Genomic DNA, 19,893 nt, shown 5'->3' with positions numbered 1-19,893 from the left:
TAAATAGGCGATTGCATGATTCTTCTATAGTTTTAATTCTGTTTAGATGATTTTAGTGTATTGTCCTGTTGTTCCCCAGAAGAGCATGGGAGAATGTGTTTGTATGGTGCCAGGTAGCCTAGTGGTTAGAGTGTTGGACCAGTAAATGAAAGGTTGCTAGATTTGACAAGGCAAAAATCTGTCGTTCTACCCCTGAACAAGGCAGTTAACTCACTGTTCCTTGGCCGTCATTGTAAATAATCATTTGTTCTTAACTGACTTGCCTAGTTAAATTTAAAAAATGGTGGATTGTCAGCATGTACACATGCAGTACAGCCTTCAGTACAGTAGCTGAGTGGGTGTTGGGGGGTAGTTAACTGAAAGAGATATCCTCCAGCACGACTGACGGTTTGCAATTAGCACAATCGCTCCCTCTCTTCTCTTCTAAGTGGGCTTATCCTCTAGCAGCGTTTATTTGCCTTTGAAGGTGTTGGTCACAAAAGTAAGACACATTTAGCTCCTGTTTCGCCCAGAGGAGTGAGGAAGAAAGACATTCTGCAGTTGCTTTGGTTCATTAAACTACCCTGCATACCACTGCTGGCTTGCTTCTGAAGCTAAGCAGGGTTGGTCCTGGTCAGTCCCTGGATGGGAGACCAGATGCTGCTGGAAGTGGTGTTGGAGGGCCAGTAGGAGGCACTCTTTCCTCTGGTCTAAAAAATATCCCAATGCCCGAGGGCAGTGATTGGGGACACTGCCCTGTGTAGGGTGCCGTCTTTCAGATGGGACGTTAAACGGGTGTCCTGACTCTCTGCGGTCATTAAAGATCCCATGGCACTTATCGTAAGAGTAGGGGTGTTAACCCCGATGTCCTGGCTAAATTCCCAAACTGGCCATCAAACCATCACGATCACCTAATAATCCCCAGTATACAATTGGCTCATTCATCCCCCTCCTCTCCCCTGTAACTATTCCTCAGGTCGTTGCTGCAAATGAGAATGTGTTCTCAGTCAACTTATCTGGTAGAATAACGGATAAAAACTAAATTACATTTTTGGGGTCATGTCTATTATAAGGACAGCTCTAAATAGGCCTATCCTCAAGGCTAGATGCCTATTCAGTATAAGCTACAGTGCATTCGGAAAGTATTCAGACCCATTGACTTTTTCCATTTTTTTTTTTACTTTACAGCCTTATTCTAAAATTGATTAAATCTCTCCCCCCCCCCCCTCACCAATCTACACACAATACCCCATAATGACAAAGCAAATACTGTTTTTTATAAATGTTTGCTTATTTAGAAAAATACTAAACTGAAATATTACATTGACATAAGTATTCAGACCATTTACCTTCGGCAGCGATTACAGCCTTCGGCACCTTCGCACCTTCGGCAGCGATTACAGCCTTGAGTCTTCTTGGGTATGACGCTACAAGCTTGGCACACCTGTATTTGGGAGTTTCTCCCATTCTTCTCTGCAGATCCTCTCAAGCTCTCTCAGGTTGGATGGGGAGCTTTGCTGCACAGCTATTTTCAGGTCTCTCCAGAAATACTTGATGGGGTTCAAGTCCTGGCTCTGGCTGGGCCACTCAGAGACTTGTCCCAAAGCCACTCCTGCATTGTCTTGGCTCTGTGCTTATGGTCTTTATCCTGTTGGAATGTGAACCTATGGCCCAGTCTGAGGTCCTGAGTGCTCTGGAGCAGATTTTCATCAAGGATCACTCTGTACTTTGCTCCGTTCATCTTTGCCTCGATCCTGACTTGTCTCCCAGTCCCTGTCACTGAAAAACATCCCCACATCATGATGCTGCCACCTCCATGCTTCCCCATAGGGATGGTGACAGGTTTCCTCCAGACTTGACGCTTGGCATTCAGGCCAAAGAGTTCAATCTTGGTTTCATCAGACCAGAGAATCTTTGTGGTCTGAGAGTCCTTTCGGTGTCTGTTGGCAAACTCCAAGGGGGACTCTACCATAAAAGGCCTGATTGATGGAGTGCTGCAGAGATGCTTGTCCTTCTGGAAGGTTTTTTCATTTCCACAGAGGGACACTGGAGCTCTGTCAGATAGACCATCGGTTTCTTGGTCACCTCCCTGACCAAGGCCCTTCTCCCCCGACTGCTCAGTTTGGCCAGGTGGCCAGCTCTAGGAAGAGTCTCGGTGGTTCCAAACTTCTTCTATTTCAGAATGGTGGAGGCCACTGTGTTCTTGGGGACCTTCAATGCTGCAGACATTTTTTGGTACCCTTCCCCTATGCCTTGACACAGTCCTGTCTCAGAGCTCTACGGACAATTCCTTTGACCTGATGGCTTATTTTTTGCACTGACATGTAATGTCAACTGTGGGGCCTTATATAGACAGGTGTGTATCTTTCCAAATCAATTTATTTAACTAGGCAAATCAGTTAATAAGAAAAAAATATTATTTACAATGACGGCCAAGGAACAGTGAGTTAACTGCCTTGTTCAGGGGCAGAATGACAGATTTTTTACTTTGTCAGCTCGGGGAATCGATCTTGCAACCTTTTGGTTACGCTCTCACCGCTAGGCTAACCTGCCGCCCCCATAGAAAATGGTCTGAATTTCTGGGTTGTTTTTTTAAATGAAGGTGCAACATTTTCAAAAAACCTGCTTGCTTTCTCATTATGTGGTATTGTGTGTAAATTGATGAGGAAAAATGTATTTAATCAATTTTAGAATAAGGTTGTAATGTAACAAAATGTGGAAAAAGGGAAGCGCCCTGAATACGTTCCGAAAGCACTGTATATGAATTGGGATACAATAAAAGCCTTAATTAAAAATAGTTTCTACGCTGTAGTAATTGTAATATTGAGGTCAGCTTTATATTAAAACTCTGAAGATAATTTCTTCAAATATTCCATGTCATTGTCACATTTCCCAAGGTCAGGGAGCTGAATATAATCTGTAATCCAGCCCCAAAAAATGTATGTTCAGTCAGGGAGCTGAAAATAATCTGCGATCCAGTCCAACGATCCATAAAGTTGGTCAGGGAGCTGAGAATAATCTGCAGTCCAGCCTAGCAATCCTCGAGGTTGTTCAGGGAGCTGAATATAATCTGCGATCCAGCCCAGCGATCCTCAAGGTTGTTCAGGGAGCTGAATATAATCTGCGATCCAGCGTAGCGATCCTCAAGGTTGTTCAGGGAGCTGAATATAATCTGCGATCCAGCCCAGCGATCCATAAAGTTGGTCAGGGAGCTGAATATAATCTGCGATCCAGCCCAGCGATCCATAAAGTTGGTCAGGGAGCTGAATATAATCTGCGATCCAGCCCAGCGATCCATAAAGTTGGTCAGGGAGATGAATATAATCTGCGATCCAGCCCAGCGATCCATAAAGTTGGTCAGGGAGCTGAATATAATCTGCGATCCAGCCCAGCGATCCATAAAGTTGGTCAGGGAGATGAATATAATCTGCGATCCAGCCCAGCGATCCATAAAGTTGGTCAGGGAGCTGAATATAATCTACGATCCAGCCCAGCGATCCATAAAGTTGGTCAGGGAGCTGAATATAATCTGCGATCCAGCCCAGCGATCCATAAAGTTGGTCAGGGAGCTGAATATAATCTGCGATCCAGCCCAGCGATCCATAAAGTTGGTCAGGGAGCTGAATATAATCTGCGATCCAGCCCAGCGATCCATAAAGTTGGTCAGGGAGCTGAATATAATCTGCGATCCAGCCCAGCGATCCATAAAGTTGGTCAGGGAGCTGAATATAATCTGCGATCCAGCCCAGCGATCCATAAAGTTGGTCAGGGAGCTGAATATAATCTGCGATCCAGCCCAGCGATCCATAAAGTTGGTCAGGGAGCTGAATATAATCTGCGATCCAGCCCAGCGATCCATAAAGTTGGTCAGGGAGCTGAATATAATCTGCGATCCAGCCCAGAAATCCTCAAAGCTTCTGTAGACAGTTTCTTCACACAGTTGTGGCAGCACCCCGGTTTCTATAGTTACATTGCATCACTGGACTTTTAAAACGTTTTTGTGAGAAGATAATGGTGGTGATTAAAAAAGAAGACAATGATTTTCATTGTGTTCTAGATTAGAACACTTGTGTTTCCACTATCCTATTTGAATCAAAGAGAGGCTCTGGCTTCTAAAGCTTTTCAGTGTCTTATAAAAACAACATTGACAATTTGCCTGAAAACTTGAATCTGTAGAACAAACACCCATAAGCATATATGTTGACCAGAAAACACAAAGCTACTATAATAAAACAGTAGGTAATCTACCTGGGCCCCCGTGCTTTGCTCTCTGTCCATTCTAATCAGGCTGATCCTAGCCACCCCGGTGGGCCTGCAGGAACCCTCCATGATTATCTATGTCTATTATATAATCACTGTCCCTCAAGGCCAAACATTGTGGCATGTCTGTGCTTGTGCTTCTCTTTTACGTCATCCTTTGCATCTGTTTAGCCTTGGAGAAATCTGTTTTAGATTCAGAGCATGTAAGCAGACAATTCCAACGATGGGGGAAATTGTTAAATAGGCTAAATCCACAGAGTATCATTGCAACAAACATACAGTTCACTGGACACACTCAAAGACTCTTCAAATGCCTCAGTACTGCTGCTTCTCTGCCACAAAGCCTCTCAGTACAATGGCCAGAAGTGTGATGATATAAATTACGTGTAGAGCATATCCTCTCTGAAAACATTTGCGCTTTTGTGAAATTAGCCTGCACTGATGTGTACGTAAAGCAAGCTAGGCTACAGTCAGTGCCTAGGACTCCAGAGAGAGACCTTCAGTCCAACACACTGTGAAAAAGCCATATGTGACTGCAGCACTGTGGGACTGACCTGGTACCCTTGGAGCATGACAAATTGGCTTCACTGGTGGAGCATAGGACAACCAATTACATTCCGCCATCATTGGCACATCATTTTCCTTGACTCCTCCACTGTTGACCGGTCCATTTAGCGCAGAGACTCGAGATGTTCTTGGGATGCAAATTGTGCTTTAACCTTTAACCGCTGACAGCAGCCATAGGCAGTTGTGTGGTAAAATATGGAGTCCAAAATAAGATGAGTTGTAAAGTAGTACGACATTATACAGAGATGGCGACAGTGTAATCAGATGCATCCATTTAATGGCTCAATAAGGTCATTTGATAAAGGTTGATGTAAATCCCTTGGGCAAATGTTGCACTTGCGTTGCGTTGTCATGGAAGTAAACCAGGAGGTCTGTTAAATCATTCGGCTCCAAAGACATTCTATCATTCCTAGTACCTTCAGAAGAGGTTTGCGTGAAGCACATTCTGCACGTCTGCATAAGTCTGTAAGATGGTTTAGCAGAGCCAAAAACCTGCCGTCCAAGTTGAGTCTGATAAAAGCAATGTCCTACTACTTAATTCTATCAAAGTAGTTCAAATATATTTGATTGAATAGTTCCTCAGAAATATACATATTTGAATAAGACATCAAACAACTTCCCAAACGAGACTTATCTTGATGGCAAGTGAACAGTAAATTATTCAAAGAGCTACGATTCATAATTTAAAAGTACACATTCTAAATATCAGCTATCTCATTCATAAAGATGCAGGGTTTGCCAAATTATTTAAGAGTGCATTACTTCCTGGCCTATGTTGCGTCCAGAGAGTGGGGGGGTGAACTTGGCTGTGTGGCGCTTTGTAAGAAGCTGCCATACTGGGTACTATCACATCATTAACCAGAGCATGGAAGGAACCAAATGCACATCTAAAAGTTATACAGCCAGGAAAAAGAATAGCTTATTTCCAAGGCTTTGTGTCTTTGTAAAACGGACTGTGAAACAGCACAAATACAGTACATTAGATTACTGACCAAAGAACTACCACAAACACATCTACGCAACACTAGCATGGTCAAGGGTTAGGGTTGTCTTTCAGAGGAAACCCTGCTCCTGTTTCATTCTAACCCAACACACAGGGATCCTCTTTCCACTTACCATGAATGACCATGACAGCATGCCCACGGTATAAAGGGCATTGCATGGCAGGCTGTTTTTACATAATCAACTAGTGACACAATCCTCATTGGATAACACATTCACGACCGTGTGTGTGTGTGTGTGTGTGTGTGTGTGTGTGTGTGTGTGTGTGTGTGTGTGTGTGTGTGTGTGTGTGTGTGTGTGTGTGTGTGTGTGTGTGTGTGTGTGTGTGTGTCTGTGTGTGTGTGTGTGTGTGTGTGTGTGTGTGTGTGTGTGTGTGTGTGTGTGTGTGTGTGTGTGTGTGTGTGTGTGTCTGTGTGTCTGTGTGTCTGTGTGTCTGTGTGAGTGTGTATGTATGTGGATGTGTTTAACTATACTACTTGTGGGGACCAGAAATCCCCACAAGAACAGTAAACAAACCAAAATATTTTTGTCAGTCGCAACAAGGTTAAGTGGTTCTTCTCGGCAGTTCAGGGTTACGGTAGAATAGTGTTAGGGTTAGAATTAGGTTGAAGGTTAGGGTTAGTTTTAGGGTTAGGAGTTAGGTTTAGGGTTAAGGTTAGGTTTTGGGGTTAGGGTAAGGATTAGGGTTGGGGGATAGGGAAAATAGTATTTTGAATTGTTAGAAATTAAGGTTACATAAATAATATGGTGTGTGTGTCCCTTACATAAAAACAACATGATTTTCATGATATTGATATTTCACATTTAGTTTCACATGTGAATTTTCAAATTTAACACATGATGCCTGGCAAACAAAAATCTGTCATTCAGATGTCCCCAGAACAGCCTCTGTGTTTTCAACTTACATATTTGATTACATTGTGTATGTCCATTTATACAGTAACTATTATTCAACATGGCTTCACCTGGGATTTGAACTAACAACCTCTTGGTTCATGGCATTCAGATTTTCCGGCTATGCCACCATGTTTGCAGCAATGACTGATTTCACCTGTATTCCTACACTTTGGATTGAAGTAAAGTAAATAGCAGCATTGTTAAAAAATACACTCACGAAAATATATTATTTTTATCATAATGATTAATGAGTAACATTAAAACTAAATAATATGTCCCTCCAACATCAGACAACTATACTGAAATCCCCCAAATTGCTTAACTAGGTAAATTAAATTAAATCAAATTGTATTTGTCACATGCTTCGTAAACAACAGGTGTAGACTAACAGTGAAACGCTTATTTACTGGCTCTTCCCCACAATGCAGAGAGAAAAATAGAAAAATCATAGAAAAAATAATAACAAATATATACAATGAGTAATGATAACTTGGCTACATACCCCATTACCAAGTCCAAGTTGATTACATTTGACACTATTTTAGCTGAGCAGCGTACCAATCACCTTAAAACCCATACAGTATGTTCACATGTATTTAACATAGAGTTCACATGTTAACATGATAACACCACCTTTTCACATGTGAGGAGAATAACATATTTTCACCTCATATGTGAATTGAAGATTCACTTGGAGTTTGCAGTTTTTCACGTGGAAAACGTTCACTTTCAGATGTGAAAAGGGTTCAAATACTGTCACATCTGGAGCTTCATTGTATCACATGTTGACATGTTGCATCCCCATGTTGTCACATCTGGAGCTTCATTGTATCACATGTTGAAATGTTGCATCCCCATGTTGTCACATCTGGAGCTTCATTGTATCACATGTTGACATGTTGCATCCCCATGTTGTCACATCTGGAGCTTCATTGTATCACATGTTGACATGTTGCATCCCCATGTTGTCACATCAGGAGCTTCATTGTATCACATGTTGAAATGTTGCATCCCCATGTTGTCACATCAGGAGCTTCATTGTATCACATGTTGACATGTTGCATCCCCATGTTGTCACATCTGGAGCTTCATTGTATCACATGTTGAAATGTTGCATCCCCATGTTGTCACATCTGGAGCTTCATTGTATCACATGTTGACATGTTGCATCCCCATGTTGTCACATCTGGAGCTTCATTGTATCACATGTTGACATGTTGCATCCCCATGTTGTCACATCAGGAGCTTCATTGTATCACATGTTGACATGTTGCATCCCCATGTTGTCACATCAGGAGCTTCATTGTATCACATGTTGACATGTTGCATCCCCATGTTGTCACATCAGGAGCTTCATTGTATCACATGTTGACATGTTGCATCCCCATGTTGTCACATCTGGAGCTTCATTGTATCACATGTTGACATGTTGCATCCCCATGTTGTCACATCTGGAGCTTCATTGTATCACATGTTGAAATGTTGCATCCCCATGTTGTCACATCTGGAGCTTCATTGTATCACATGTTGACATGTTGCATCCCCATGTTGTCACATCTGGAGCTTCATTGTATCACATGTTGAAATGTTGCATCCCCATGTTGTCACATCTGGAGCTTCATTGTATCACATGTTGACATGTTGCATCCCCATGTTGTCACATCTGGAGCTTCATTGTATCACATGTTGAAATGTTGCATCCCCATGTTGTCACATCTGGAGCTTCATTGTATCACATGTTGACATGTTGCATCCCCATGTTGTCACATCTGGAGCTTCATTGTATCACATGTTGACATGTTGCATCCCCATGTTGTCACATCTGGAGCTTCATTGTATCACATGTTGAAATGTTGCATCCCCATGTTGTCACATCTGGAGCTTCATTGTATCACATGTTGACATGTTGCATCCCCATGTTGTCACATCTGGAGCTTCATTGTATCACATGTTGACATGTTGCATCCCCATGTTGTCACATCAGGAGCTTCATTGTATCACATGTTGAAATGTTGCATCCCCATGTTGTCACATCTGGAGCTTCATTGTATCACATGTTGAAATGTTGCATCCCCATGTTGTCACATCAGGAGCTTCATTGTATCACATGTTGACATGTTGCATCCCCATGTTGTCACATCTGGAGCTTCATTGTATCACATGTTGAAATGTTGCATCCCCATGTTGTCACATCTGGAGCTTCATTGTATCACATGTTGAAATGTTGCATCCCCATGTTGTCACATCTATTGAACATGAGGTCATGTTTTCGCATGTGTAGTTTTATGTTATCACATGTGGCTTTACATTTTGACACATGCAATCACTTTAACTTCACATGAACACACATGTGATCACATAAGATCATGTAAGGGTTGTGTGTGTGTGTGTCCAAACCCAGTTCACATGTGCGTGGTTGTATTGCAGCCATACAGGTTTTTTCTACTGAGCCTCTCTTCTTCTTGAGATCATTCCATTTCCTTCTCCAAGATAAGATTTCCCTGAGAGCGTTCTCCTTTAATGTAGGTCAATTCAGTGACCTACATTGGACTCAACAATGATAATTACACATGGCAATGCTAACCAGGCCTGCTTCTCCTATACACTCTGTGAGATTCCCGTGTGTATGAGAGACAAAGAGAGGGATAAGGAGAGAGGGAGAGAAAGAGATGGACAGAGAGAAATAAAGAGCATGTGACAGAGAGATAGTGTGCCGTGAGTGCGAGTGAGAGTAGCTAAGATAATATTTTTCTTCTTTGCCGATCTGCCTTCAAATAAATGGGAAATGAATGCTAGTTTACTGAAGTTTAATAAAACGTTTTGTGGGTATGAATGGCTTTGGTGTTTGTCTCCCCCGCTATCCAATACAGGAGCAGAAAGGAAAGGAGATCTATGTCTCAAATGACACTCTATTCCCTACACTACTTTTGGCCGGGGCCCATACGGCTCTGGTCAAAAGTGGCACACTATCTAGGGAATAGTGTGCCACTTGGCACACAAGCGAGATCTGTCTGTTATCTGACCTAGGTAATCCTGAGTCTTTCAGGAGGCACAAAGCAGGTCTCTGATAACACTGAATGCTCGGATAAAACATCACCACCACTAACTCCTCCAGGCAGTGAAGAAGCCAGAGTTTTGTCATCAAGAGCTGCCACCTAAAGAATCTGACATGTTTAGCAGTAGAAGCTCCATGCTCTACAATGAGACAACATAACTGCAGGGAAGCACTAGATCAGTGATATGCAACTCACAAGATGTACTTTGGGTTGTAACTTGCACCAATATTGCACTTCAAAACAGAGGAGCAGGAATGCTGGGTTCTCTATAGCAAACATTTATTCCAATATTGAGACAACACACTATTGCCATCTACCCCGATACATGTGCACTGAATGTTCAGAAGGATTTGTGGAGATAAACCAGCCAAGGACATCCCAGAAAGCATGCAGAAGTCATTCATTCAATATCTTCTCTTTCACCACAGTGTAATAATAACAGCACACTTTTTATATACCAAACATTGCCTACAATATCATATATTGATTGAGAACCAGTTCTCATTTTCAGTTACAACCTATCAAATTAAAAAACAACCTGAAAAATAGGGACCTGATATGATGATATACTGAATATTTCGTTAAAAAGATTGTCAATCAACTTCTTCTTCTTTTTTTTTTTTTTTTTACACGAACAATTGAATCAAGGCATTATTTACAATAATACTCTATGTTCTACAGCATCTCAAAATGACCATGCAGAGGGATACAGAGCTTAAATGAGTGGTGTAGAATAGGCTTGATGTATAAATACGTTCCGTTAAAGATAGCCTTTGGCACAAATAGTTCATTATTCCAAAGTAACAAAAGGAAAGAAAAGCAGTCTAGAAATACCTCATAGATCACAGTCTCATAACATTAGGTCAAATCCTTCTCATTGTAACTATGAATAAAACCCCAATTAGATATTACTGATATGCACCGTTTAATAATTCATACAGTATTAAGGTCATTGCAATGGAAAATTCTCTGAAGTATAAAATGGAATTGTAACCCAAGATAAAGCTGAAGTCAAAAGCAGAAAAAAAAAGCCTGGAGTAAAAGTACACTCTTGTCATCAATAGATAACATGTACAAGTATCACCACTTTACCTTTACTGTGTCTACTCAACTGTAAAATATACAAGGAGTGAACAGAATACCTCTGTCCTCTGCTACAGTGTAACTTATATCACAGAGAAGCACAGTGCTTTACAGAGACAGTTTCAGTCATGATACCCAAAGCCTACGAGTCAAATGCTACTAAGAAAGATGTAGAAAGAAAGTAGAAAGAGCATTTGAAACCGGCCAAAAAACTGCATGACAGTTTACACACACACACACACACACACACACACACACACACACATTTTTGAGTCCCAAATAGCACCCTATTCCCTACACAGTGCACTACTTTTGACCAGACCCCTATGGGTCCTGGTCAAAAGTAGTGCACTATATCAGGAATAGGGTGTCATTTCAGCCTAGCCTCAAAGACTAGACGTAACATACTGTAGTAAACCTAAACCTGTGACAGTCAAATTAGTACACATGTTATGTTTGGTATGGTTACATAAGATATAAGGTTCCTTAAGCCAAAAATCAATGGACAGAGGTTGGTTGGGGTGGATGGCTCAACATGTAGGGCAAACGCCTAGCAACTGAAAGTTTGCATGTTTGAGTCACATATTGACAATTTTAGCATTTTCGCTAATTAGCAACTTTGCAAATACTTACATTTTTTAGCTACTTTGCAACTATTTGGCATGTTAGCTAACCCTTCCACCTAACACTAACTCCTAACCTTAACCTTAAACCTAACATTAACCCCTAACTCCTAGCCTAGCTAACGTTAGCCACCTAGCCAGCTAACTAGCTAATGTTAGCCACAACAAATTGGAATTCGTAACATGTCATACGTATTGCAAATTTGTAACATATTGTACGAAATGGATGATGGACATTCACAAATGAATACATACCATACAAAATGTAGAGTATCATACCAAATGGAGGGAGTAAGATTTGAATTTACTATGTCTACCCCTGAGTCTGAGTTGGCCATTTGGGATGTAGACACCATGGAAAATCATGTACAGTATGTTGGTAGAATAAATCCAAACAGTATTATTGTGATAGAACAAACACAACCTGGTCATTGAATATAAATGTGTAGGAAACACAGTTTTGTGCAGTTCACAGCATATTTAATTTAGCTACAGTAGGAATGCTAAGCACTTATGGTCATTAACACAGTTTTCTCTAGGGAATGTGGCATCTATACAGCAAATAATACAAAAGGTAGTTCTCTAACTATATCAAGTTCCAAATGTTCTCTCTATTTATTTGTACTCTATGCACAGTATTTAATCTACATCCGGGGTGTCAAACATACGGCCCCACGAGGGGGTCCAATCCGGCCTGCGGGTGGTTTGAGTAAGAACTCAATGTACTTTACTAAATTACTAAAACTAAATCAAAACTGTGTAGAAATGATAAAGGACCTACATTCATACAGCTTCTTGCCTGTCTTGCCTGCTAATAATCCCCAAAATGAAAGCCAGACAGTCAGGGAGCAATTGATAGAGGACTACAGTATGTCTTGCAAATTTTAAATAAAACACATTTTTGAAGACCGAATGCGGCCCCCGGGGCAAAATCACCCCTGACACCCCTGATCTAAATAGTGTGGGTGGTTTAGCACACAGTTCAAAATGATTTACGATGCAGATAATTAAAGGATTATCGTTTCCACCGTTATGGTACACAACTTTGCAATATCCCACTAAAGCATTACACAGGGGGTAGTATTGAACTTTGTGGAAAAAAAGGAAAATAACCCACTTTTGAAAATATTTCAAATTGGACACAATTCCAGTGCTATTATGTTTCTATTAGAGTACATAAGAACATAGTAAACCGCTCTACAAGACCAAAAAGGTTGTGCTTTTGTGGGAAGAATTACAAATATCATGCTGAATAAAGCCTGCTTTGTGACTAATAAAATGTATCTGGATACAACGTTTGGCGATGGATTGCCTCTTATCACAGATGCAGTGGAAGGGGTCAAACATCCCCAAGAGTGCAACAATCCCTCCCACTGACTGTTCTTTTCTTGAAAATTCTGTGAACATCCAAGTGAACAAGGGCAGTTTCCCAAATGGCATCCTCTTTCCTATATAGTGTACAACTTTTGACCAGAGCCCTATGAGTCCTGGTCAAAAGCAGGTACTATATAGGGAATACAGTTCCATTTGGGACACAGCCAAGTGACAATGCTCTTCCTCTACAAACCGGGTGTTGATGAAGTCCCCTTGTAGAAAACGTTCCTGGTGTTATCCGGGCTGTTCCCTCGCTCTGGGATCAGGATGATGTTCCCTTTCCCTTTCCTCCGGAGTGTGGAGTCCCGGCTGGAGGCCACAGAGTGGGGCTCTGAGGGGACCTCACCCCCCTCTACTGGGGTCACTCTGATGGTGGTGATCCCCTGCTGCTGTTGGAGGGAGTGCTCCCCGCCCCCTGCGTTCTGTGTATTGGTGGCAGCAGTGGGATTTGCATGTCTCCTCCTGTCTATGGAGCCAATGGAGCCGTCCCTCATGGACAGGGACTCGCAGCTCTCTGAATCTCTATTCAGGTCATTCAGCTCGAATGACTGGCCCTGGCTGCATCCACCGATACCACCAGCCCCACACTGGTCCTGGGACCTCCAGGTCTTCCAGGAACCCCCACTGCTAATATCCGTTGAAGGGGCGTGAACCATGGGGCGGTTGTTGTTGTTCTCGGGATGGGCGTCCACCCTCACGATGGCTCCAGTGCTGCCTGAGATGCTGCCCACGGAGCTGCCCAACGTGCTGCAAGTCGTGCCCATGGGATTTGGTTCATTCAGGGTTCTGTAGCGGAGGGACCCTCCGGTGTATCCGTCCATGCAGCCCTCGTCCATGCTCTTGGAGTGAGTCTGGAGCAGACCCTGCTGTTTGGACATGGCAATCACCTGCATTATCCGCGGCTGCTGGCTGCCATTCATAGTCCTACATGGGGCAGTTGCCTTCTCAGCAGCCTTCACCCAGTTTACATGAGCTCCACTATTGCATATATCACCACCGCCTACATCTCCCTCACCCATCTTGGGCGAGGGGTTGTTGAAGTTCTCATGGGTCTCCTCTGGGATATGGACCAGCTGTGAGGAACCAGGTCGGGACTGCATAGAGACTCTGGCCCCTCCTGTTATGCCGCTGCAGTCTCTGGGTAGTGTGGTGCTGGCCCCGGTAGCTAGCTTCACATACTGCGTTGGCAGATCGACCCCGTTGATCCCCACGGCTGAGGGCTCAGAGCTGTACCTCATGGAGTCCATGCTCCCCCGGTGGTGGGGTGACTGGGCCGCCGCCTCACCCTCCATCACCTAATAAGAAGAAGAAAAAGAAGAAGAAGACAAAAACATTTTTATTTAACTTTTATAGCTTTTTTAATTTCAGAAATATGCATTTCAATGTGTTTAAACATGAGAAGAAACAAGCATTATAAAAGCATATCATTTGTAGGCTACAACAATTGTAAATTGTATAAATTGTTTAACCTGCAGGGAGTGCTTTCGGCTCTCTTGATTCTTGCTCTTCCACTGAGAGAGGAGCTGTTTGGAGCGGGAGGAGTCCATGGAGGCATGGTGACTGTGGTGGATGGTGGCGTTGCGGCGTGTGCCATCATCCATCGCTGGCGTGTGGACACGGGGGAGGGTGTGGCTGAACGTCACCTGAGGACAGCAATTTCTAACCTTATTTATTCAAAATCATTTTTTAAATTAAGTCACGGCAAAATGTTTTTAATAACTATTTTTAGGAACCTGTAGAGTAAAGTGAAGTATGTTGAATATCTGCATACTAATTAAATAACAAAAACAAAGTCACCATGCTCTCCTTTCCCATGGGGCTGCGGGGTGAGGTGATGACCTCCACGTCAGCGCTGGACCTCTTCAGGTTGGTGAGGGAGCCAGAGGAGGGATCTCGGTGGTGGGGGTTATGGTGGAGGATGCCCTCGGAGTGGGAGGTAGAGAGCCCGTCCATATTGGCGCTGCAGCTCTTCACCTGTAAATGGCGCATGGCCTCCTGGCTGATGTGGGGTAAAGGACAGGGACCGCGGGGCTGGGGAGGAGGGCAGCTGCAGCTATCCTCACTGGGCTGGAAGTTCCCCACTGCGTAAAGACCCTGGAGGTAGTGGAGAGACGGAGCTTTACAATATTATCTCTCATAACACACAATCTCTTTAGTGCAAATCCTTTTAAACAAACAAGTACTGTAGCAACTGTACATCAAATGATGATTATTCAGCAGGAAAAGTGTTATCTGTAACAGTCTTTCTACCAAAAAACACAAATAATAAGTAGTATCTCTAAGAAAGTATCAGCAGAACATACTAAGTATACAGCTATTCCCCCGCCCAGCAGAAAGCCCAGGTAGACATCAATAGCATGGTTCTTGTACTGGATGATCCGGGTCAGCCCACAAATGATGGCACAGATGACGAAGGAGAAGACCAGCAGAGGCTTCAGTAGTTTAGAAGACTCAGTAAGCGTGCTGTTGAAGTACATCTACAGACAGACCAAGGACACAAAGGCATTGTCATCATCAATAGCATCATTATCATTATCGTCGTTCATGTCATTATCATCATCATCAGCATCATCGTTGTCGTCGTTGAGGTCGTCATCATCATCATCATCATCCTCATCATCATCAACAATTAACAATCAACATTAGCTTGTGGCAGAAATCCTTATGGAAACAATTCACATTGTCTGCAAGATTCCAAACCACAACTAGGCCTACATGAATGAATAACATTGCCATGTCTTTCCATTCAAACATTTCAACTAAGCACATTAAACAACACAGCTCCGTACAAATACATTCATTTAGCTCTAGATGTTGCTGCAATGTCCTCTCCCCCTATGAGAAGGAACTGTGTGTGTCCCAAATGGGATCCTATTCCCTATAATTGTGCACTACGTTTGACCATGGCCCATAGAGCTCTGATCAAAAGTAGTGCACTATGTAGGGAATATGGTGCCATTTGGGACACAGTGTAGATTTGTATAGTATGGTCGTGTTCCAGAGCTGTGAGTCAGCATCCAGCATCCTCCCCCTCAGAGCGACTTTATTACAGCAGATTTATTACTGCCAGGCCCTACTGTGGACACAGCCAGCGCTCGATACTGTTCAGACCTGGGTTCAAATAGTATTTTTTTCCAAATATTTTCAGCGTTTGATGCACCAGGTAAGCTTGATCAAGTGTAGCTAAAGTTGTTGAAATACAACAAATACTATTTGAACCCAGGTATGCTACTGTCTCTCCTGTGAGTCGTGGCTAATGCAGCCTAACGGCATGCATCATCTACCCTCAGGCACCTGAGGCTGTGAGTTCTTTAGTGTCTGTCAGCGTTTACAGACTCATCTACTATAGTGGTGCAAGGAAAAAAAATGTTAGTCTAACCTTGAGGATTACTGGAGACTTTTATAGTTATTTGGTCTGACAGTGTGATGTATTGGATGTGCTGTATGTGAAAACGAAAATACTATATAGACTACATAGCGGACCTAGAGTGCCTTTAGAAAGTATTCACACCACAACTTTTTCCACATTTTGTTGTGTTACAGCCTGAATTTAAAACATATTCAATTGAGATTTTGTGTCATTTATTTTTACACAATATCCAATAACGTCAAAGTGGAATTATGTTTTTAGAAATGTTTACAAATTCATTGTGACTCGTTTCAGGAAACTAGGCATATGTCGCACGTCAATACTTCACAGGCCATTTTAATGTCAACTTTTATTTATTTACCATAAAGCGTTTTTTTTTCTTCAGAAATGCCTTCTGGAACATGTGAACTTTCATGTGCCTTAATATCAAACTATGCCATCTGTAAATATGAAAACAATTGTTAAACTAACGGAAAAAGAGGGAACCTTCCCGTTAGCCATGATTGGCTGAGATAATGAGGGGGCTGGACATGCCAAGAGATGAGTTTGGATTGGTCTGCCATGTAGCATGCTTCTGTCTATAACTTAGCTGGTCAGAATGTGTAGGTAATCCTTTCTAATGCGGCTTTTTGAAAGATATCATGTAGTAGAACTGCATAAGTGTTGCTCTCCACACTCTGGAGGACCGGATTACATCTCCAAACTAAGAGCCATTTCCAATTCATCCGTGACAGAGAGGGTTTAGCGTCCCTCCATGTATATGGGTAAGAGAGTCTAGCTAGCTAGTTTTTCAGTGTAGTAATATTATTCGTCTCTCAGAACCATTTGTATTGCTAGGTACAGTCTAATATTAGCTAGCTAACGTTGAATCTGGTTTGTTAGCTACCCGCAGATTAATGCAGAGAAGTAACGTTATGAGTTGGGATTATGGTTCATTGTTTAACTAGCTAACTACATTTCTAAACAAAAGACTCCACTATGGATGTAACCATTTCAATAGAATCTTAATGATGTCACTGGGACAACCGTCGATAGACATAGCTGGTAAATTCGCTCTGGCTATCTACTCCAATTTCAGAGCACTCTCGTCTGAGTGTGCCAGAGTGAAGAATAACTGACAAATTTACAGATGCTCAACACCCGTTGAATATAGCCAGAGTCAGTAAACGTTGGCAAAAAAATCATAATTAAATTGTTGCCAGCAGCACAGTTGTAGTCACCAACGCTCTGGATAACATAAAACTGCTTAGCCAGCTCTGCTAGAGCGAGTAAAATGTTCAGAGTGACCTGTTCTGTTCCTGTTCTGTTCTGTTCAAGTTAGCCAACATTAGCCAGTTAGCTTGGGTGCCTGACAGCTGTTGTTAGATCAGAATGCTCAAGTCACGCTCAAACTCCTCAGCCAGAGCGTCCAGTGTGCGCTCTGAACGCTCTGAGAGTGAAACTCTCTGAATTTATGAATGGACAATCTGACAACGCTCTGAGTTTACAAACACCCAGAAAACACTCTTGCACTCCAGATTAAATTTACAAACACACCCGTAGTATAAACCAGCTGTTACGGTGCGTGAATGAGGACCCAAAAGCGAATCAACTTAAACAGAGCTTCTTTAATTACCAAACATAGGTAGGCTCAGATGGACCGGCAGATTCCGACAGGACAGGACAAGGTTACAGCAAACATGACGGCAGTCTGGTTCAGGCATGAATGACACAAACAAACAAGAATCCGACAAGGACAGGAGCAGAAACAGAGAGAGATATAGGGACCTAATCAGAGGGAAAAAGGGAACAGGTGGGGAACGGGGTGAATGGGTAGTTAGAGGAGACAAGGGACAGCTGGGGGAAAGCGGGGGAGAAAAGGTAACCTAACACGACCAGCAGAGGGAGACAGGGTGAAGGGAAAGGACAGAGACAAGACAACATGACAGTACATGACAGTACCCCCCCACTCACCGAGCGCCTCCTGGCGCACTCGAGGAGGAAACCTGGCGGCAACGGAGGAAATCATCAATCAGCGCACGGTCCAGCACGTCCCGAGAGGGAACCCAACTCCTCTCCTCAGGACCGTACCCCTCCCAGTCAACTAGGTACTGATGACCACGGCCCCGAGGACGCATGTCCAAGATTTTACGGACCCTGTAGATAGGTGCGCCCTCGACAAGGATGGGGGGGGGGGGGGGAAGACGAGCGGGGGCGCGAAGAACGGGCTTAACACAGGAGACATGGAAGACCGGGTGGACGCGACGAAGATATCGCGGAAGAAGAAGTCGCACTGCGACAGGATTAATGACCTGAGAGATACGGAATGGACCAATGAACCGCGGGGTCAACTTGCGAGAAGCCGTCTTAAGGGGAAGGTTCTGAGTGGAGAGCCAAACTCTCTGACCGCGACAATATCTAGGGCTCTTCGTTCTACGCTTATTAGCAGCTCTCACAGTCTGCGCCCTATAACGGCAAAGTGCAGACCTGACCCTCTTCCAGGTGCGCTCGCAACGTTGGACAAAAGCCTGAGCGGAGGGGACGCTGGACTCGGCGAACTGAGATGAGAACAACGGAGGCTGGTACCCGAGGCTACTCTGAAAAGGAGATAGCCCGGTCGCAGACGAAGGAAGCGAGTTGTGGGCGTATTCTGCCCAGGGGAGCTGTTCTGACCAAGACGCAGGGTTGCGAAAAGAAAGACTGCGTAAGATGCGACCAATAGTCTGATTGGCCCGTTCTGCTTGACCGTTAGACTGGGGGTGAAAGCCGGAAGAGAGACTGACGGAAGCCCCAATCAAACGGCAAAACTCCCTCCAAAATTGAGACGTGAATTGCGGACCTCTGTCCGAAACGACGTCTGACGGAAGGCCATGAATTCTGAAAACATTCTCGATGATGATTTGTGCCGTCTCTTTAGCAGAAGGAAGCTTAGCAAGGGGAATGAAATGAGCCGCCTTAGAGAACCTATCGACAACCGTAAGAATAACAGTCTTCCCCGCTGACGAAGGCAGTCCGGTGACAAAATCTAAGGCGATGTGAGACCACGGTCGAGAGGGAATAGGAAGCGGCCTGAGACGGCCGGCAGGAGGAGAGTTACCGGACTTAGTCTGCGCGCAGACCGAACAAGCAGCCACGAAACGACGCGTGTCATGCTCCCGGGTGGGCCACCAGAAACGCTGGCGAATGGAAGCAAGCGTACCCCGAACGCCAGGGTGGCCGGCTAACTTGGCAGAGTGAGCCCACTGAAGAACGGCCAGACGAGTAGGAACGGGAACGAAAAGAAGGTTCCTAGGACAAGCGCGCGGCGACGGAGTTTGAGTGAGTGCTTGCTTTACCTGCCTCTCAATTCCCCAGACAGTCAACCCGACAACACGCCCCTCAGGGAGAATCCCCTCGGGGTCAGTGGAGGCTACTGAAGAACTGAAGAGACGAGACAAAGCATCAGGCTTGGTGTTCTTAGAGCCCGGACGATAAGAAATCACGAACTCGAAACGAGCGAAAAACAGCGCCCAACGCGCCTGACGCGCATTAAGTCGTTTGGCAGAACGGATGTACTCAAGGTTCCTATGGTCAGTCCAAACGACAAAAGGAACGGTCGCCCCCTCCAACCACTGTCGCCATTCGCCTAGGGCTAACCGGATGGCGAGCAGTTCGCGGTTACCCACATCATAGTTACGTTCCGACGGCGACAGGCGATGAGAAA

At 43.8% G+C, this 19,893-nt stretch overlaps 1 protein-coding gene across 1 annotated transcript in view; it reads right to left on the bottom strand.

Annotated features, from left to right (window-relative positions):
- Nucleotides 1-10,023: 10,023 nt before the first annotated feature.
- Nucleotides 10,024-19,893, bottom strand: part of plppr4b (phospholipid phosphatase related 4b) — a 44,637-nt gene continuing 34,767 nt past the window's right edge. The window contains exons 6-9 of the mRNA XM_021620531.3: nucleotides 15,145-15,318; nucleotides 14,639-14,935; nucleotides 14,311-14,484; nucleotides 10,024-14,136 (exon numbers count right to left, since the gene is read on the bottom strand). Coding sequence (XP_021476206.2) covers nucleotides 13,027-14,136; nucleotides 14,311-14,484; nucleotides 14,639-14,935; nucleotides 15,145-15,318 — 1,755 coding nt within the window. The 3' untranslated portion in view covers nucleotides 10,024-13,026. The remainder of the gene's footprint in view (nucleotides 14,137-14,310; nucleotides 14,485-14,638; nucleotides 14,936-15,144; nucleotides 15,319-19,893) is intronic.

Source organism: Oncorhynchus mykiss, chromosome 11 (assembly GCF_057628025.1).
Source record: "Oncorhynchus mykiss isolate SJ-2025 chromosome 11, ASM5762802v1, whole genome shotgun sequence".
In the NCBI taxonomy this organism is placed as follows: Eukaryota; Metazoa; Chordata; class Actinopteri; order Salmoniformes; family Salmonidae; genus Oncorhynchus; species Oncorhynchus mykiss.
The sequence above is the reverse complement of the archived record's forward strand: the minus strand, read 5'-3'. Positions and strand labels throughout refer to the sequence as shown.